Source organism: Cylas formicarius, unplaced genomic scaffold (assembly GCF_029955315.1).
Source record: "Cylas formicarius isolate icCylForm1 unplaced genomic scaffold, icCylForm1.1 PGA_scaffold_1__22_contigs__length_36826433, whole genome shotgun sequence".
Taxonomy (NCBI): domain Eukaryota; kingdom Metazoa; phylum Arthropoda; class Insecta; order Coleoptera; family Brentidae; genus Cylas; species Cylas formicarius.
Window position 1 is genome coordinate 19,336,880 of NW_026844264.1, and position 22,958 is coordinate 19,359,837.

The 22,958-nt window shown below is 32.2% G+C and overlaps 1 protein-coding gene across 3 annotated transcripts in view; it reads right to left on the bottom strand.

Annotated features, from left to right (window-relative positions):
• The window catches only part of LOC132696070 (maternal protein pumilio-like), a 217,072-nt gene that overhangs the window by 127,850 nt on the left and 66,264 nt on the right, over window positions 1–22,958 (bottom strand). For all 3 annotated transcript variants that reach the window (XM_060660635.1, XM_060660634.1, XM_060660636.1), the window contains 2 exons: window positions 18,009–18,255; window positions 17,835–17,951 (listed from right to left, as the gene is read on the bottom strand). In XM_060660635.1, the coding sequence (XP_060516618.1) occupies window positions 17,835–17,951; window positions 18,009–18,255 (364 nt within the window). The remainder of the gene's footprint in view (window positions 1–17,834; window positions 17,952–18,008; window positions 18,256–22,958) is intronic.

Below are 22,958 nucleotides of genomic sequence, written 5' to 3' on the forward strand. Positions count from 1 at the left end.
TAATTGCCCATTATTTCAAAAATAATTTAATAAAATACAATAACATTGAAATAAATTAAGATTAAATTAAAATGAAGCAAACGTTGAATGAATCAATATAATACAAAACTGTTTTCACGTAGTGATTTAATTCTTGAATTGTTTTAATAATTGTTGAATTGTTTTAATAAATAATAATATATAATAAACTGTAACAAGGAATGAAAGAAATTTAACGAAATTGGCAACACATTTACGAGAAAGTTTTGTAGTGAAATTTGTAACAACGTCGCAGTTTATCCTAATGCAAAATGACTTGAGCGACTGTGCCTCAAAATTTGGGGTAACTTCACACATTTTAGCCGTCAAACTTAGGCATCTGTCAAATACTTATAAAAATAATTAAACAATTATTGTTAAACAACATAGCGTACCATGGCTTAGCAATATATTGTTACTTACACACAGGCTAATATACATATGTACATGCTAAACATTATAATTATCATAGTTTGGAGCCATTACATATTACGCAACTTTGCTATTGCTTTGCAGTTGGTGTTTAAGGTTATAATATGTAATGGCTATATATACATATCAGTGTGTTATGTAAGTAACTAATATTAAATTCATAATTATTAAAGTTTATAACGCACTTTAAGAAAATATGTCAGTAGAGTAGCTTTTAAGCTAGACTGCGCCGGAGTTGTGATAAATTTATTGTAGTATACTCTTGTTGAAGTTATATTACACAATAAAAGACATTATTTATTATTATTATTATATGTAATTTTTAGAATTATCGCAACTATCTGGAAATATATATATATATATATATATATATATATATATATATATATATATATATATATATATATATATATATATATATAAAGGAAAAAATAAAGTTTTGATCATTTTCATCTCTTGCAACCAACATTTCAGCTTTGGATGAGATCAAATGGCAGCTAAGTTAAAGTTTTAGCTATTATATCGTTAATACTTGGAAAACCACCAGTAAAATATAACATAGGTTGTTACCATGTTATTATTACAAGCGGGCAAAGATGCCTAAAATTTTATTATTTCGATAAAGCAGACTCAAAACCACAAGTGCCTAAATTTTCCATTGAAAAAATCCATATCCATATCTACTACCAATCACCATGTATAAATGTTTTTTGTATACGTCTATTTTCCTATAAAATCTAATCAAATTCCTCTATAATTCGCATTTTCTTATACTTAATGAACACACAATTTACTTCTTACACTGGCCTAAAAATATTGGAACAATAGATGGTGTAAAAGTTACGAACCCACACCCACACCATCCAAAAATACCAACTTTGATAGCAATCAGCCAATAGATTAGTGAATCAATATGATTAAGAAGTAACCCGCCATATGCCGAGAAATCAAACGTTTTTAATCAAAGGGAAAGAAACCGAACAATCCGCTAAAACGTCCATCAAAATACCTTAAGCTTTTCGAAATGGCGCCTACGAGATTACTTTACATGCGACGTGAAATGTGCAAGCGAGCGAAAGGACAGGCGGCTCACCAAGGTAGACGAATCGTATTAACACCTCATGCTGGGGTTGAATACCGGGAAAACACGAGATACTAAAATTATTTCACGTCGTGTAACTCTTCAGCCGGAATAATAGTATTCAGACAAGTAATAAACATAAATTTAATAATGATTGACCACCAGACCAAGTACTGAATCTATTTTTATATTACATACTACTGCATTTTCCTAAATACGATTCTGAAAACGGCTGTATTTCGTATATCTCTATGCATACTATATATGCTCTATGCACTTATATAAAAGGGTGGTTTTTGCAATTTACTTTCCAGTTATACTGCATTTTTCTCATTTCTATTGATGTGAATTCATGGAAATAATTTGGTGGAAGTTTATTAAATGAAATAAGTGAAAATCTGATACAATGAAAAAAACTTTCAGGAAAAATGTCCCGTAGAATACAACACTTTGAGCTGAGTAATAGTTTTGGCTATGACGTAGAATTCTTATTCTGATAGTGGTCTTATTATATGATTGATTTGACAAGTAAATAATACTGAACGTCAGACAAATATTTTTAAAAAATTTCGGAATAATTTTACGATCCAAAAACATTTCGTAAAAGACACGTTGATTCTGTTATAAGTTGGTACGCTAAGATATTTTTTCTGCAATTTTGAAAAATGGTTATAACGATTTATGACCACCAAAATTGTTTTTAATGAAAAATAAAATTTTAATAAAAAAAAATCGCCTTCTAATCTGCAAAAGAAATAGTTTTATAACCTGTGCCGATTGCATTTATTGCAAATTGAATTGAAACTGATGAAATGGTAGCTGAAAAGGCCTGCAATAATTCTCATCGTTTCCATCTGCAGCGAAACGGTTTACTAATCTGTGATGATTGAATTGATTGCAAATTGATTTAAATTGCAATTGATCTGAAATGACTTAAACCACATATTCATGAATGTCTTCTCGGAATCAAACCTATTTTTATTATCCATCACATGATTGAATCGAACAATGAAAATTATTTGTCAGGTAAATAGTTGTTACCGATTTTTAAATCAGTTTAAAAAGTTACTGGTTCAAAAATTAGGTCATAAGCACAAAACAAGTTCTAGTTCACCACTTCTGGGCATCCGCGGAAAACTTCACATATTGTTAAAGGAGGAAACTAATACAAAGAAATAATTTTGTAGACGGCGCGACATCATGTGGTGAACTGCAAATTAAAATCTACCCATATATACACACATTAACGCGCAGTTAAATCAATTTTAAAATTTAATATTTAGTAAGTCATTACGTATACGCCGGCAGATATACATATCTACATACGTGCATATATACGTTATATCTATGTATATATAAAATTTCTCGCTGCGTTGGGTTTAATTTTCATTCTGCCGCCGATAACGAAAATGGCACTGGGGAACTTTTTGCTCCCGTCGGAATAATTAATTATTGAAATAATTTTGTTATCGACTTGTTTGCATTGCTGGCTGGGTGACGCATGAATTTGTTTTGAGGGACGATAACGGATGCATAAACACACTGACATTTAAAGGTAACCAACCAGCTGATACTGTCTTTTATCTGAATATATATTTTTGTGTCCAAACACCTTGGCTAATAAATAGAGAATAATTGTAATATGCAGGACCGATAGTCGTCTTCCCTCGTAGCTTACATATATAGCGTTTCTGCTGCTGACGTGCCCCTGCAATTAAGACAGATCCAGATATGTTTTAGGTGTCTCGCTTGTATTTGTGACGTAGTAAAACCCAATGCGACAATTTAATGGGAATCGCCGTTATTTCACTTGACCTTATTAGTAAATGGGTCGCCAGTTGACAAGCATTTTTTTTTTTTGGTGAAGTATTGCAGGTGTCAAAACTTCTGCAAAAATGCTACAAAAATGTAATTCAATTTTTTTGCAAAAATAAAACCATTGCAAAGTCCATACGAAAAATAAACCAAATGCTTTGTTTTGCATTTTTTGCACTTTTTGACTGTCTGTCATTTTATTACCAAACAAAGATTCTGTCCGGTCCTTTTCGATAGGGCACCAGGATGATAAACCCAACCTATAGGCTATACCCAGTAACAGCAAAAGGTTCTTTGTTAAATTCATGAAATAATGTTGCAAGCAGAATACAAAGTTTCTTGCGTGCCTTGTTTTGTAAAGTGTTTCTTAAAATGCAGAAAACTAACTTCCATATGTCGTGGCTAAAGAGATATCAGGCACTGGGATCAGGCATTGGGATGGCACCAATTTGTTTTGTACAGTTTGTTCGAAAATTGCAAATATAAACCATAGTTTTGGTTAGTTTTTCCAGTATATAGTAAAAAAAAGAACTATGTATATTTTTTAGTATTTTGTTTTTTTTAACGAAGGTATACCCAAATTAATCATTGCTTTTTTGGATTTTACAGATTCATGGAGATAAAAAATTTATTGTGGATCAGCATGTCGAATCAGTAAAATACCAGCAAAAAATACAACATCGAATAACCCCAGTTCAATGAGGACTTACGTAAGGATTACGTAATATTGGAGCCAATATACCACCTAAAAAACTAGGCAACCCCAATTTAAGATCATTCTTGACAAAATATTATAAATTTAACATACCAGACCAGTCAACTTTACGTAAAGGTAGAGTTGATGTTATTTACAAGCAAACTGTAAAATAAAACAACTTCTAGAGATGTTAAGCGAAGTTTTTCTATTTTTACAGATGAAACACAAATTTTCCTTTGGGGAATTTTTAAAAAAACACTTAGTCATTAATTGCAAAAAATAGTTTGTAAATTTACGAATTGTGTGTTGTGCAAGTTGCTATCATCTAAATGTGTCATTGGTTTTGTTGAACTACTAATTGTATTACTTTTTTTTATAATCGCAAATAATATTTTATCACTGTAAGATTTTCATGTTTGAGATTTTAAGTTTTGCAATTTCCTATTTAAGTATCCATGTGTGTATCTATGAATAAAAAAAGTTTTTTCTACTCCCGTCTGTAAAATACCTAATTACACACCGATCTAGCGTGTGGGAAGCGTCACTTTACCACATTTTCCAACGAATCCGAGCCACTTCGGACATTTCCGGGATTTTACCGCACGGGTTTGGGAGCATTCGAATGTTTTCGGAGATATTTCCCACGCATTGAGTTTTGACGTTTGTCAATTCATACGGTCATGTCAGTTAATGTATTCGTATTGTTTAGCGAACATGTTACCAAAAACTAACCGTCGTAGAAAAAGCATAGTATGCAACACGTTCGGTAAACTTTTTAAGTCGCTCATTTATTAAACACTCGCTCCGCCGGTGTCAAATAAACTCGTGAGTCAAATGCCGTTTACCGCATTTGTGGCATAATATACTATTATTACATTTTTTTTTCATTTATTTTTATTCAAATAGGTCTGTGGTATAGGTAAATAAATAAATAAATAAATAAACAATATTTTTTTTAGTAATTCGGTACTTCCTATACATTATTAGTTTATTTTGTACAGGGTGCGTCAACGATATAGTAAAGTACATTATTATATCATTGGTTTCAAAAGGTATGAGAATATGGTGAATACAAAAATTATACAGATAGCATGCACAATTTAAAATTATGTCAAAGTATCAAGGGTGGCTCAAAAAAACGTGACGAATAAAAAATACATTTTTTAAAACTTTTCGAAGAATTCAACAATGAATGCTCCATGTAATAACCAAGTTTAATTGACACCCTTGTCAAATATAACCAGAAATGCCCGGCGACCAAGATCGATATTAGTATAAGCCCAAAATTTTAAATCTCTGCTGATTATACTTTTTCCATAACAGCTCGATCAATTTACCGTTTAGGTATATATTGGTAATGACACACAAAAATGATATTATTAAAATCATAATATTGCTGCGGTAATCCAATATTGAATATCACGAAACGGCCGCTATTTTTATGAGCACTTTGAATGCCAGAGCAAAAGTGTATTCGATGAACGTTTTCTAAAGCTGATATCGCAACTGCGAGCGGTTCCGTAACTTTTACGTCAGCTGATTACGCCCCCATATATTTTTGTAACTGAGTTGTGTAGGAATAAGCGTTTCGAAAAGCAAAATAATATAAAATTAATTCCAATGGCGTTTTGACCAATGAAGAGCTTCTTTCCCTAAAAAAAAAAACAACTAAATAAATATTTTCTCATGATTTTGCTCTCGCTCAATGTTCTAAAACAATGCTATACTACATAAAGAATATGGAAATGTAAAAAAGACTTTAAACATTTTTGATTTGATATTTTAATATAATCAAAATGCATAAAACTCCATTCTTTGACTTACTTAGTTTGTTGAAACCACTACCAGGTAAGCCGGATTTGTTGTCAACCTTTTCGAAACTTCATTTCATTTCATTCATTTCTGTTTCGATATTCCAAATCTATGTTAAAGTTTTTGGCCAAGTGACTTTTTTTGTCAAAACGGTAGACTATACATTCGTCACAAAATAACTTGTATTTGCTAGTAGGTTATGGAAACAACAATACGAAAGTTGTCGCTTAGGTCCCACTAAATCCCGTATAATTTTATATTATTTCGAAGTTTTTCCAGGTTTTCACTGCATTTTCGAAACTACATTATATTTTTCTCCACGTGAACCCATATTTTTCAACAAATATTTTGATTTGGTATCAACATAGTTTTTTATAATATAAAATATATATTTGCATGCATGTGCTATGCACAAGTACCGAAAATAGCTATTAGCTGGCCATTTTGGAAGAAACATTAACATATCAAACACAATGTTACCCAGAATTTGACGTGGATTTCGAATATCAAACAAAATTGGTGGATCAACATATTTGAAGTCACATCTTGTGTTACTCGCTACATATAAATCGTTGGTGCAAAAATGCTTCCCTCGGAATGACAAGAGTTGTAATACAGACCACTGCAGCTTCACCCCTTGTTCAGTTTTTGTAAGTGCGGTAATCGGAACAACCGCGTTAGGTGACTGGTATTCATCCGCTTGAATTTCTTTGGATGGGGTATTAGAATGCTATTTGCGTTCAGTTTGGTTATAGGACTGGTGTCACAAGAGCACACAGAAGATTATCGAATAATTTTTTTTTATGTAATTCCATACATATTGTTTTACATAATTCATATCTTTGTTTAATTACTTTATGAGTTTTTCATTTATTCACAATTAACATTAACTATTTGTATTTATCAATAATAAAAGTGGAGTTGTCGCTACCTTTTACTAAACTATTAAACTATGGCTGACAGAACCGTTCAACCAAACGTATTATTATTATGGCCGCATGTTTAGACTTTGAAATAAGTCGCAGTTAATTAATCGATTTAATAGATTACAGTAACCGGCTTTTTCTTTTTGGTTAGGATAGAATATAGTTTTTATTTCTTGCCAATTTTCATCTTTTCATAATAGTTTTTTGCGAATGGCTTAATATCATGGTAGAAAGAGTTAATAAAAGGTTTACATTTTTCTTTTGGTATATTTATTATTTTACCCACAGTATGCTAATTACCAGATAAATAATTTGCATATACCGTTAAATCATTTTTATATGGAAAAACATATTTTGTGGCAGAAACTTGGATTCTATTTTAAAAGTGTGGGAAAAAGTCAGAGAAAATGGAAATGAAAATTAAGTGGGAATCCTCTTAAAGATTGGCAAGGAGATATTTCTTACCTGGAGTTTGTAATAATTTGATTGTCACTTCACTGGTCCCGAAGGATACTCGTCGATTATACAAAAAAAAAAAACAAAGAAACAACCGTGACGCGTGTGTATTAAATCCCAATCCAAGGAAACTGAAGTTCTAAACTGTCAATAGGACGAAAAATAGAGATCATGTGAGATCGGAATGACTTATATTTGCGACCCCTACAGTATAAGCATCTACTGAATTTTGTTAGAAGATGTCAAATTATGGACTATGCACAATTACCGGTGTAATCGTTTGCAGCACAGACAAAATATTTCAAACAATCTAATTTAATTCCATTAGCCCGTCTATTACCGTACGCACACATACACATCAACTCTAATTATGTTAAATAAATACAACTGAAACTTCGCTAATGAACACCGTATAATTATACCGCTAGGAGGGAACACGGACTAATTGCAAAGAAGCTACGCCATTAAAATGAGCCACTTGATTAAAGATTCTATTTTCGTCAAGTCACTCCCTTCAAATGTATTATACATTGCATGATTAACTGTAATTAATCAATGTTTGCCTTATTCGGGTCGTTATAGCTCCATAGCGACTACAATTAATCCTAAAGTCTCTACCGGTAAAGTATGCATGATCTATCGCTGGGATTGCAAAAAAGATCAGTTTGCGATATACTGAAAATGTAATTTTAACTTGTAACTGTCGCAGAATGTGAATATTGGCCGTGGAACTTTTTGAAGTAACTTATTCGAAACCAAAGTCGCGAAATCCTCGGGCCAATAAGTCAGTCAGTCATATAATTAAACATTGCCTTAATTATTTTATTTCGTAATACACGACTTTGATTTTATATTTGCACTAGGCGGGTTTTCACGAAATTAAAAGCGAATGAATAGCTCGACGCACCATGATGATTTATGGCTTTAGCTTCACGAGAAACTAGCATATTCACGATCTGCTTTTACTTGGTCTATCGTTGATGCTAATATATATAATTTTTGTTTACGCAGTAAAGTAAAAACCACTGCAGCTATTTTAAAACCAAACAATGTTAGTCTTGACCATTTTTTGCTGAAAATTTAAGCGAACATTTTTTAAACTGCAAAAAATGAAAATCAAATTATAGTTGAAACAATAGTTTGCTTTGTTAAGAAGATTTGAGGAAATTAAAAACTAGAAGGATATGTCTAATTAAAATCTAAACGATGACAAAAATTACGACTGAAGTAAAAAGTAACAGGCGTCGTTAATGTTAACTAGGTACTTATTAAGATACGGGATAACGGGATAACATGACGGTAAAAATTAGTTAATATGCAAAATGGATAATTTTGTTGCCCCTTTACAGTGCCGATGGATTAAATAATGCGGGAACTGAGAAACTACTAAGAACTACTACTAGTGAGAAAATAAAAGAATCACATATTGATTTTAATATCAGACTGTTGTCAATAAATTTTAAGACTAAATAAACTAGTGGGTGATTTTTTCTAATATATATGCATATGCTTCAGCTAGACCTAACAGTTTTTTTTATATATATTTGCAAAAAATATACGAATTGTTGGGTCGTTCGGGATTTATGCCAAAAATATTACCGATTTTATGACTGTAGGGCTGCTACATGGCGCTGGCGAATTAATGCCAGCCGGCTGGTAGGGCGGAGAACGAGGGCGGTGAGCTGGGTGAAAATATGTAACCATTCTTTCGAATATTTTTAATGAATAAGTGAAATTAGTTAACCTCTACATGACTTAACTCTTGCCGTTAATACAATCTATACGCAGTATCCCAAATATATGTTCCAGTTTTTTTATTTTTAAGGTAAAACATAATGCCATTGCTTTCATGAAACAAAAATTTTTTCACTGATTTCAATTCAATCAATAATCATAAAAGACTAATTAAATTGAACCTCTATAGTTGTCTCGAGTCATATTGAGACCGTGCGACTTAGTTAAATACTTCCCGGCAGAATCATAAATCCGCGATATTTATTTATAAATCGCCCAGCCCACGCCGTCGTCGCCCTTCCTCGCGCTATGTCATAAAGGAGCGCCGCGACGCACCCAGCCAGGCGTCTAGAAGCGCTGTAAAAAGTGGAGGGAGACACGCGAAGTTGCGTGATACAGACGGGGTCGCCGCTCCCGAGCCTGCCCCACAGGGTATCCGGGACACTCTTCGACTAATTAAACAGAACATCAGACGAAAGAGGGTGGCAGAAAATGGAGCAAAACGCCAAACAAATAAAACATTATTTTTTCTAAATTAGTTACGGTACAAATGTGTACGATCGTTGACATTTTAAAGAACACAAATGGATCTTCATTTTTTATTTAATAGGGAGCCAGTCCCCTAGGAAGAAACACGAGAACTATGCTTTAATAATAAAAGATTGTAATAAATCGGCAATCCAAAGCAATTTTTTGAATTAAATCTTTTATGTGATTTACACGACTCGACTGGTCAGATTAGAGAATTAAGATCATTACAAAAAGCCGTCTGGCATTGTCGTAAAATCCTGTACCGACATAATGCATTAGAACACGATACGTCATATCAATGTATTCTCCAATATAAACATCTCAGCGACTGAATACAGGGCCGGCTCTACATGTCAGTGAAAGATCGGACGAATCAGGGCGCGTCAGTATAAGAGCGTCAGAATTTACGCAATATTTAAAAAACAATGAAAACAATTCTAGACTTGTATTCGACCTTTCGCAAATTTCATTCTGGTTAGATAGTGTGATATAATGATTCTACTTTTGTCAATATTAATGAGCCTACCATCGACGAGTTTAGTAAACCCGAAAAATTTTACATTCAGTGCTTTTTTTCCATGGAGGACGTTGGTTTGTATTTATACAATAAAAATTTAATAATTACTATCTCTAAGAGAATCACTTAGTCATTCGAGACGGTGTTTATGCCAAGTATGAAATATATTTTTTTAATAATTATCATGTTTTCAAGAAAAAAAGATAATATCTACAGAAACAATAGCAAAACAAACAAAGAAAATAAAGATAATATACATGAAGTGTCCTCTTCTTGAACTTCAGCTTCAACAAGAGGCATTCAAGATAATCGGAATTCGACAACAATAATGGAATATTCAGAGACACATTCGTCTAATACATTAACAATGGAATGGGAATTCCCGTCATCTGAGCACCAAGAAAATTTTCAATCAAAATTTATTTGAGCTCAACAATATCTAAAGAAAAAATTGTTGGTTTATCACAAATTTCAATTAAAAAAAAAATGTTTTTCCAGAAATAGTGCACACTTGCATAATGGAAATATAGTTAACACGAATCGTCATTTAATGCAAGAATTTTGAAATGGAGTGAAATAACTTTGTACTTAGTTTATTGTTTGCATCTGTAAGTAAAATAAATACATAAAAATGCTGTTTTGAGGAACCTCAAATACTGCTCTGCATCCAGGCGCCAAAATGGTAGAGCCGGCACGGCAGAGGTACAAAGTCTGCAACAGCCTAAGAGGAAAACCAAATCTTGTATTTTGCGAGATTTAACCACAGAATAGATCTGCAATATTACAGGAAGCAAAAACGGATATCGTATTGTTGGTAAACGTCTATTTGTGCAACCTTGGTAAATTTAGGTTTGTTCCTTTAAATTTTTCCCGCACGGAATCTACTATGGGATTGATGCAGGTAGCTAACGTAATGTAATAACTAAAAAATAAAAAAGGAGCACAATTGAATTGCATAATTTTATTTCCTTAAATGTGTGCTGGTAGCAAAACACATAGTTACTTTTAATCCTTATTTTTTCAAACTTATTGAAATTAATTACAACTTATTGTTTATTACTTGATAACTACCATAAATCGTTTAAACATGAATTTACAAGAAATTACATCTAATGCCGATACATCGCTGTTGATAACTCGACAGTCGTCCAGTTTTTTCAGGCAAACAGAACAAAGTTAAAACATTTACACAGAAAACCCAGCATGTGTATTTTCCATTCATCTCTTTAAACCGGCTTAATTAAAAGCAAACGCAAAATCCACGGGGATTTGCTTCAACAGGAGGCAGCAAGTTTTACCCCGCCTGGCAGAAAGTTTTTGCCCGTTCATTGTTTGAACAAACCTTTTTCGGGACAAACAAAAAACGCTATAGCGCCTGAAACTTAACGCAACTTAATAATTAAATAAGTAATCTCCGTGCCTAACTTTCGGTTGAATTTGTTTTAAAAAATTGATCAGGCAGCTGCCAACAGAGATAAAATATTTCAATATTAAACTTTTACTCGTACGACAACGCCCAAACCTGTAGTACAAAAATGGTTTTAAACCTGGTATCGACAGTACGAAGAATTTAAATAATTGGCGACCGAAATTATAAATCCCAGGGTTTTTCTAAGCATTCCGTTCCAATAAAAAAATGATATTAGGTAACTTCACTAACTAGCTGTAGCAATTAAAGCTCATAATGCTTATACACGTTCACTTCTGAAGTATTTTCTAAAAACGATATGATATAGTGCATAATCATAAAAAACGACATGACTAGAACAACATACAGGATTAAAAACTAACTAAAACTGATTAGTAAGACGTTAGTTAATTTTCAATTAGCTCCACTTTACACGGGACACAACGCACATTTGCCATTTTTGAGGTCTACTTTAAATTAATTTCTACACTTCTTGCTATTCTGATTATTTGCAAAATACTACACTACGCAAAAAAAAAATCTCATAATCGGTGAAATGGTACATAAAAACCAAAAAGATTCAAGCATTTGCGTAATATTTGTAGATCTTATAGAAACGTGCAAAACAATCATTTAAATAGGCACTACTCAGTATATTGACAGAATAACATTTACAGAATTTACCGATTGTACCGAAAGTTGATTAAATAAATTAAAAATCTTTGAAAACACGATAATAATTCAATTATCTACAGAAGAAGTTGCCAGAATTACCGGGTAAATCAAAGATGGACGGACACACACTAATTGAATATTAATTAAGCCTCGAAATTTCAGAAGGACTGCTTTTGGACGTCCTCGAAGCACATGCCGTCGAGACGATCGGTATTTGAATTTACAGGTATTAAGATTAATAACGTTTCAGCAAAACAACTGCAAACACACTCGATAGTAATCAAACTATACGCAATAGGTTAAGAGAGAATGGAATGTGAGCAAGAGTGGTAGCAACAGTGCCTCATCTTACCAAAGCAGATCATGTGGCCCTTAAGCTTTGCCAGGGAACATGTAAATTCCACTAACGACTGGGCTGATGTTTTGTTTTCCTGAGGAGTCTAGCATTAAGTCTTTTTGTTTCTGATCCACGTATGTCGTTGATATAAACGAGATAGTGAATGATATTCAGAATGTAATACGCGACCTAACTACAAATTTCGTGAAGGGTCTACTATGGTGTAGGGAGAAGAAATGACTGCTGAGAGATATATAAAAGATATTTTAGAACTATAATTTGGATTGGATTGGTTTTAGATTGCCCTGCCGTAAGTGTCTATTAACGTTAAAAATGGGAAATGTTGCTACAAGAAAGCTTCTAGAAATGGAACATACTATAGTAGATTAATTGAATCAATGTCAACCCATATAGGAACAGTAATTAGAGGCAGAGGAGGAAATAGACGGTATTAAATTGTTTTCTGTTTTGCTTCACACTCTATAATTAATATAGTATTATTTCTCCCATTTATTTGTCTATGAGCTTATTATTATTAAATTGGCAGAAATCATTTAACGCTTATACAATCCTCGCTAAATCTAAAACAATGTATTATGCGAAACTTTTATTGCGGAGTGCAATGATAATAATAATAATGCTATTAATGAAATATTCACGATATGACAAGGAAGAAATAAATTTAAAATTTATACATAGCACAGCTTTGTATCTTAGAAAAGTGTCAAATATGTACGATTTTAATATGGGAAAAGTATATTTTTTACAAGATCCAACTTAACCAAGCAGAAAACTTCATTAAAACGTCGCGGTTAAACTCGGCGGATACTTCAGGTGTTGTCTTGGTTAATTAAAGTGGAAAGGCAACTAACTACGTGAGATAACGTTTCAAAAAGGGAAATTAATTGCATGCAAACTTAATTCGTTGTTGGATATACCTATATATACTATGTAGACCTATATATACTATGTAAACTTCAAAATCCAGTTGCCAATAAGGATTTCAAATTCTTGAATCATTTACGAATTGTGGAATGTCATACTTTGCAAAAATTGTGTTCAATAGAACACATGTCGAAAGCATGTAAGAAGGACTGCCCATCAACGCGGGCAACCTCCACTCTGTAAACTTTCAATAATCTTGCATTAATTTATTTACAGAATTTCCACAATTTTGAGAATCTGCTTAGATCTTAATGCATAAAAATAAATAAATAATAAGAAAATTAAACCAATGATTATGCCATTAGACATAAGCGCAAATTAATTTAAAAAAAAAACTATCTGAAAATCGTTGACCAAGAAAAATGACCCTGATATTGAACTTCATTTTCATTCACACCATATCTTTTATTAAGTGTATGTTCGTGTGAGAATTTAGACGATTGCGTGCGAGCCAGCAACAATTACAAGACGGCTATTAGTAATCTCATACGGATTTTTAAAACAAAGGAAAGTCTGAGATTCAACACTAAAATATAGAAAATAACTACTGCCTTTCATTGCAAGCCTATGTAATAAATTTAAAAAATAGCATGGTTATTAGAACAGGGGAAAGGCTTTATAAAACAACGGTAAAGCAATATTTAAAAGGCAATCTCCATGGATTACTCGAACGTTAGAAAGTATTTTTGATTATTTAAACTTTCTAATAACTACGCCTACACACACACAGGAGAAAAACAAGTTGACACACAGTCGTCAATACAAACAAATCCAGGGAATATGATAAAACTGTTGAAAAATCAGTTGGAGAAAACATGTTTCGTTTTTGGCTACGAGAAATAGTTTTGAAAGATGTTTAACTGACCGATTAACAACACTACGTGTCAAATAAAGCAATGAGGGGATTGCCTAAAATAGATGTTCGTCTTCCAAATCATGAGAAGCCTAATGATATAAATGAAATATGTACGTTAAAAAACACCAGTTTTTCCACCGAAATATTCCGAGACAATACAGCTTATATTTTGAGAACAGAATATCTCTAATTCATATTGTTCATCAGTATTTTCTTATTTACCGCAACAAAGGCAGTTCTCAATGATGATGATTTTTGCTTAATAAATATATTAGAATTGCGCATCAGCTATCATAAGTTTTTTAATTAACGTTATCAAATTATATTTTTCAAATAACTTTTTAAATCTAAAGCAGATTTTTTCGTCGCTAAATAAAACTTTATTTGAGAAACATCCCTTCTCTACTTTATACAATTTAATGCTATATTACGTTAAATTTAAGGGGACGGAAGAATGGAGAAAATTAAAATATGAATAAAATCGGATTTAGTTCATTTTAATCTAAAAATAAAATGACATATAGAGAGTGCAAAAGAAACTGGATGTTCATGTAGAAAGGTCAACAGCTGTTTCAAAATATGTTCCAGCAATAAAAAGTTTACGACGGCCTAAATAATTTTGGTACTTCTTATGCCAATGCAAGCCACCTGGTATATTAAATCCAGTGTGCGGCCAGGCACAAAACCCGCTTATGAGCAACTTAATAAAATGCGTTTTTAATAGCGACAGTCCACAATAGAAAGTAAACGACAGTAAACTCTCGCGTTGGCAAAAATGATTAATGTTTATTTCAAAAAATGCAGTAATCTATTAACCCAAATGAGCCCAAACCGAACATTCATAATGTTTCTAAATTTTAAACAAGTGTTCAGCAAGTTCTGTTCACACACATATGTCATGCCGCATCATTTCCTGCCAGAAGTTTTGATTTCCCACGAGTATGTGTGTCTCTGCTTAGAAAACCCTTAGTACCAACCTCTTAATAAAACTATGCATAAAAACATTATTCTGCTCAGTTCTGCGAATCTAAAACACGAGAAGTTTACTTTGAGACAATAAAATTTAATTTTAATTTAAAAATTCAAATTTCAAATTTGAAAATAGATAATATAATTATTTGATCTAATAAAAACACTTTCTATACAGATCTAATTTATTAATAGAATTAGATAAAGTGCCAAACGCCAAAAATAAGCAAAATCAAAATTGCGGGAAAGAATAATAAGTTTTCCTTCTTGTTTTCTTACAAAAATAATTCACAGAGCACATGTTTTCCTAAACAATATTTTATCAACTATAACTGAGAAGCCATCTTCATCCATACAAATTAAGAGAAATATATTCATTTAATAATAAATTTAATAAAGAACTTGACACTGCCTTACACCTTCACTCCATGTATAACAGGATGGAATATGACACTTCACACGCCTGGCTGAAAATCATAATAAGCAAAAAAGTGTCAGAGTTATAAAAAAGTTATAGTTGCTCAAAATTGGGCAACTTCTTAGGAGGGTCACTTCTTTAAGTGGGTTGCAAAGTTTTTGTCAACTGTCACATGATCAAATTGGATCAATCCTATTTACCGTGATGGCTTTAGATTTTAGTTTTATCCTATGCTGTACTTTTGGATCACATGATATCTAAAGAAACGATGTCAAATAAAAAACACTTCATTACCGGGTGCGCTACGTACCAGACGTACTCTATTTTAACCTGTCTTCTCCAAGTAAAATAGAAATAAACAATAAAATAAACACTAACCACAATCAACCAACTAATTAAAAAAAATCGATTAAACCAACTGCTATTCCTTATCTAGCAAACAATTTGATTTGATTCGATTCGTTGAAAATTTGGCGATAATATTCGAAAACACAGTTTTTATTTCTAAAAATCTTAGTATCGGCGACTTCGAAAACGAAAAGTCAAATAGGTACTTGCGAAGAGAGCCGTTTCACTTTTATAGCAGATAAATAGCTGGTTCCTAGCTTCCCTGCGAAAATCCAATAAGAACTGGTAAAACAAATGTCAGCAACTTGTCGTACTAGCTAACTGTCCTATTTTCCTCTGTGTGTGGATTTAAATAAATCTATAAGCCGCTACGACAGTTCCAAATGTAATATGTTTGTTAAATAAAATTTTAACCCCAAAATAAAATTACCAAAGTAAAAAATATGAGCAACCATAATTTAACAAAGCAAAAAGGCAAAGAACTTAATGTTTATGAAACCATTGCACTTGCAATTTTACATAATTTCTTTAAATAATTAAGAAGTTTTATGTGCAAAAACCCAAAAACACACACACACACATAAGATTATCAATTATAGACTATCCCAAGAATGCAAAAAAAAAATTGAAATTATAATTTTGGAAATGCTATCTGTCAAATGATACCATGTTAACCTAGCTAGCAAGTTCATATTGTTAACATTTTTGTGTTGTTAAAATAAGGGAGCCCACCACAGAGCTCTCAAGTTAAGTAACGTTCTTTCCATTCAATTTCAATTTATATCTATACAGAAAAAAAAATTGCGGTCATCTAATAGATTCTAAATAGGTGGAAGTTCGGGATTATTAACTACGCTTACACTACACGATAAGAAAAATTCAACGTAAAATTAAAAATTAGCCTATAACTAAATTTGGGCTCATTCAGGACAATCAAACCGATACCTCAAAACATAATTTTTGTTTAGTTATTCTTGTTTCAGATTTGATCCAATAACAAGAGTAAATTATTCAAAACACTTATGACATCAATTCCAAAACGTAAATACTACACACTACAGAAGCACTGTTTTATGTTGGCTTATAATATATGCAACTACAAGAATTTTCCTAAATTCAAATACTTAACGGATTTTTACTAGCCAACCAATCAAGTTAACATTATTATCAGAAGACAAAGTCTAATTCAATATTGTGGGATATCTAATAAAGAATTTCAAACAAAATAATTTAATTAGATATAACCATATTGAAGTTATAGAGGCTGTATTTATGCCGATAATACAGGAACTTATGAAGCAATTATGAAAACAATGTCTGAGAAGATCAATTCAGCGTGCGCATGCGCGAGATTCCAAATCTCGCGCTTGTAAGCAACGACCTTGCGGCATTCATTAACCAACATGGCCACTGACAGATCGTCAAGAAGATAGGATGCGGCATTTTCGCGGCAGTATTTTCTCAAAATATGTGTATATCTCATTAAATATTCTCGGAAAACGAGCTAACTGTGTGGAAATCGCAGTTGAGAATGAAAATGTGACAAACGCATGTAGAGGCACGCGTGGAAAAAATATCAATGAGGCGTTTGAATTCTCATTGTAGGAGGGCTTCTATACTATGTAACAGCTATATGGGTATGACATATGCCAAGTAGTAGTCCATATGTCTATCATATAAATATAGGATAAACATGTGCAATTATTAATGCCGTCCAGGATATGTTGCAGGAAAAATATTTCCGACCATATTCAAATCCAAGGTATTAATTATTTGCGTAGCAATATATCTTTTCATTACTCTATCCATCCGTAAATAAATATGTAATTTTTGCTGCTAACCTAAATTAGGCGACTTACCTGTACATCAAAATTATGTTGTTGCTGCTGCAATACGGCACTGTCTACTTGGTGAGGTTGTTGAGCAGCAGCTGCATACTGCTGGTGTTGCTGTTGATCATAACCCTGTGCGCCCGCCTGCAAATTAAAGAAGAATAGCATCTAAAAACAAAAATCTAACACACAACCATGTACCTGTTGTGTTTCCGCAAAATGATCGGCGAAATGTTGATTTACACTTTCCGCCAAAGTGACACCCAAATGTGGAGCGAGATGATGGGGAGGCAAATGATGCAAATGGTGGTGTGGCGGCAACGGGCCGCCGCCGCCATCAGGTGGTGGTTGCTTCAGTACCAAAGCCATGGAAGCTGCGTCAAGTCCAATTCCGTTTTTAGTTAGTTCATCTTCTGCAGGTGAAGGTTGTCTACTACCTGGCGTGCGACTATAATCAAACCATTAAATTACTAATAGTTAATGATAATAACAGTGCGTGACCAAAACATTAACGTAATTTAAATAAATATATAACAAAAAAATCATTGCGCAGAAACCACCAAATAAAAAAAATTAAACTGTTCATTTTATTAGACAATTAATGATTACAAATCCAATCACCGCTATTTTTCTACCGCAATTTGCAACCGGTAACCGGTAATAAAAATACCATCAAATTAACCGTTCCCGCCGACAGCCGGTAATGACGACGGGAGCGCCACGAGACGGCGAGCCGCCACAGTTAAAAAACTTCCGACTGCATGGATTCTTATAACCGAGCAGTTTAGAACCCAAGCGGCAGATGGCGCCACTGGTACAGAATTCAGGCAAAATTCATGGCGAGCGTGATGTTGAGAGCGGCGATGAGATGATTAAATACCGACAGTGGCAGCGTTGCCGTGTTTACAAATATATCATTAAAAATGTGAATACACAAAGGATCGTAATTTTGGAAGCTAAGTGTTCACCGAGGTTTTTCACGAGTTTGTCAAAGTTAGCAATAGATGAACAAATCCACGCTATTTGTTGCTATTTCGCTGATTCTATAGGTACAGTGTGATGTTAGCGATACCTTCACTACCGACCGAGATATGGTGTTTTTCGGTCACATAAAAAATAATAATAGATTTTTTACTTTTTAAAATTTCCGATTGAGGTAAAACGTTACTAGGGCAACCAACCAACTAACCAAATACAGTGGGGTACTCAGGGTTTTTTTCTATAATTCTCCATTATTACAGTTGGTTACGGTTTTAGAAAAATGCCCTTGTTGAGACGTTTTTAATCATGTTGGCGGATGTTGAGTGTCATGAAAAATGGCAGAGATGAAAAGCAATTCTTGTTTACTTATATAAGGATATCACAGAAAAACTTCAAGAACAATTTTGCTAACCATGGAAGTATAAAAAAGTTCAGGCGAAAACAACTAATGAAAAATATTAAATCCAAGAAGTTTTTACATTTTAATTTTAATAGCATGTTTAATTTTTAATATTTAGATGATATATTTTGTTAGTATTAATTATAGACGTTGATTAAATTAGAGAATATGTAGAATATGTAGCTCTCCACATTCCGTAACTAATATCCGGTTTAAAATGCTAAATGAAGATAAAGATGAAGAGTGAAAATGCGTAGCAGAACATAAAATCCAATAAAGATGATACGTGTAACTGACGTAGATAGAATGTAGACACTCCAATTATGGCCACTCTATGAAAAAAAATATAGAGGATTCGAATTTGGACTCTCCTGATAAGATGGTAATAACACGATATAAAATAAATTTCATTATATTAAATTTAAGAAAAGCATGTTAATAGGCAAAACTAACCAAAACTAACCAAAAAATTGAAAAAAATACAGCGACACTACGACATTTTACAGAATGGGCGAAACTCAAAAATTTCTCAACAATACGTGACATCAATTGATTTTAAGAGTTTTCGTATGGAAATGGCAACACCGACGGATCCGATTCAAGCACATGTCATTGACTTCAGCCAAGGTAGACGAATAACCTTGAACCCGGCCGATCACAAAGTGACAGCAGAGTGGAACTGGGTAGTTTTGCAAAATAAATCTGCTCGTATGCGTTTTTATATGGTTATAGCTAAGTGTGAAAATTATTTAACGTATTGAAAGCAAAACGGAGGTGATTTAATGATAAAACCCGCGGCAATTTGACCGGAAATATAAAGTTATATGGTAAAAAATTTCAGAATGGATAGAAAATCCATTGGATTTCAAGAGATCAAATGGGTGTATTTTTAAAAATAAAATGTTGAAAAATAAACTTTTTATGGCTTGCGCTTTGTATAAATTTGTCATTTTCAGATTCGAGAGAAAAGTTAATCTATTCACAAAAGTTTTTGGGTGTCTTATTTAATTTTAGTTTATTACATAGGGTTTAGAAGCGTGTTTGAATTATTATTTAAAATATAATTTCAAAGATCTTATCTTAAAGCAATTAACAGAGCACGCATTTGTTCAAATTGAGTGTAATGTTTATTCCTTTAATTCTTATAAACTTATAAATAATTGCAATTATCAGTATTTTACGATTTTAACAAATTAGTAAAATTTTCTATATTTTAGGCAAACTGCAAAAAAATATTCCAGTATATAGTATGTCCAAGATAATGGACTGGCTTAATAATATATTTTCTACAAGATTTTCTTTTTACATGTCAGTATTAAGGAAAGGAACGAAAATATATGGTTTTAATGGCGAAAACAATACAAGTAACATAATAAAACATATGTACAGGAAGTTTTGTTAAATAAACCACACGTTGGGCAAATTTTCCAAAAACGTCGGTATGTAAAAATTACTTAAGAATCGTACTAAAAGAAAGCATAGACACGTTTTCCTATACGAAATTTGCTAGGACTATAACGACTGGAAAGAAGTGAAACGAACTAACTGAAAAACTGCCCATGGGTGCCTGTTTAGTATCCGGTCTCCATAAACTTATTTGGTTAGTTTATTGTTGTTCCATAAAATCCGAAGAGAAATGCAACAAGAAAAAAATAACCAAATCTTTTGTAATATATAGTTACTGTAGACTACAAAAATAAATAAATAAAAAATATAAAGTTAGTTAACATTTTCAATAAAATAAAAAAGTTTCGAACTTTCAGTTTATCATCACACAAGCAAATAATTTGATGCCTGCCCTGCGAGATAGAACAATATTAATTGGCTATTTTTACGCTACGACTAAGCGTTAAAATCCGCGGTATCGCTCAAAGATGTTGTTTATACATTTTAAGATTCAAACTCTCTAAGTCCTCCAAAAAATGAGTACGAAATCTACGTCTATTGCCAGTAAAATAAGGCACTAATTTCTGAAATTTTCTTATTTTTATTTATAGAGTACAATGGATGGGGCAGCATTAGATGAACGAGGTATAGATATTTATCTAAAACACTATTTAAAAAAAATTGTGACAAATTACGATCATTTTCAATTATAACTGAAAAAACAGTTTGCAGTTTACGTACTCATTAGAAGTAAAGCTTCCATCATAGTAACGCAAATGTTAAGCAGTAAGATTTGTAAATCAAAACGAATAACCATGATTACCTACCTCAAAAGAAAAAATATGGTTGTTTCCTATCAGCTTTTCGCTATTAAGAATAACAGGCAAGGAAATGTTTTTCTTTTTAGCATTCCAATACATTGAATAAATCCCTAATCTTCGATACCGATTTGCATGTAACTATACATAAATATAGAAATATTAAAAGAACATTATTTCATTAATTTCTAAACGATCAAAAAACAATTTATTTGCGTTACTAACCAAAGCAAATGGATTTTTTTATCAATTAGTAGTCAAATTCGAAAGTTAACTTTTGTTTTTCTTAATCTCCAACCGCGTGAAATTATTCAGCGGTGACAGCGTCGGTAACAGTTTGTTATCTACGGTTTTTAATGATCGCGATATTAGATTTGAACAAATTGAAAATTTCTATTAAAAAAAAAATGTTGGTACAATACGTATTTCCCCAAAATAATAAGTACTTTAAAAAATATTACCAATGTATTCTGTTTATTTCAACAAAATCTCTGACTTTGTAGAAATCTACCTAAGAAATATATCTTTTTGGCTGCAATCATGACCACATATTTTCAAATTAAAATTTGAAAAAGTACTATTGAAACAGTAGTAACGGATTCTTATAGGAAATCGCTTATACACATCTGTACCGATTTCTATTACTTTAAAGTACAGTGTGTCTCCGTGGAAAAAGCTGTAAAGTAAAAATGTTATTAACAGTTTTTATATTTGAAACAATTTTAGGTCCTTTATCAAAATGACAGCTTTTTTATGCCGGACCTGAAGTATCTCTTTAAATCAGATCGAACACATTTTTAAACAAATATGATTAATGATAATTCGCAAGCAAGTCTTATTGGTGCAAGCGAAAATTGAAATATTTTTAAAAGTCATACTTGGAAATATTTGAAAGTGGTAAGAAACCATATGAACCAAAATTTCCCCTTATATTTGAAGCGGGATATACCGAGGTAAGATTGTAATTATATTTATGAAGGTAAGAGAATCCTGAATTTTTAAAAAATATGGCATTGTATTGTCTCAAAATATTAGACACAATACCTTTCCGAGGGAAATTTGAATGCTGTGAGGTGCCTCGAACTTTTACAAAATAAGTTTCCTAACTCTCTTGATAAGTTTCTTCATTTACAATTACAACATGATGGAAGACCTTTTTCCTAATCGTTGGATCCTCACACATTTATACTCCTTAATTTCTTTCTTCTTGGATTAATCGCACTAACCAATATTTAATTCCTTTTATGTATAAGTTAAAAAAGAACTCTTTATATTTAATATTGTTAACTAGAAATTTATTCTAAATGAAAAGTACTCTCCCCTCGTGATACATATTCATTTTAGTAGTAAATTAATGATAAAATTTGTATGCAGCCTCAGTTATGCGTTATTACCTTTTTTTGACTAAATCTTTTTATAATTAAAAAATAATTGTATTTTGTGGGACACCCTTTATTTTTAATATTATAAATAAGTGTAGGTATCAAGTGCTATTAGGTAAATGTAAGATTGTGTAAAAACAATTGCGCCAGTCTCTCGCCAGCCCTAGAGGAAATGTTGCGTTTT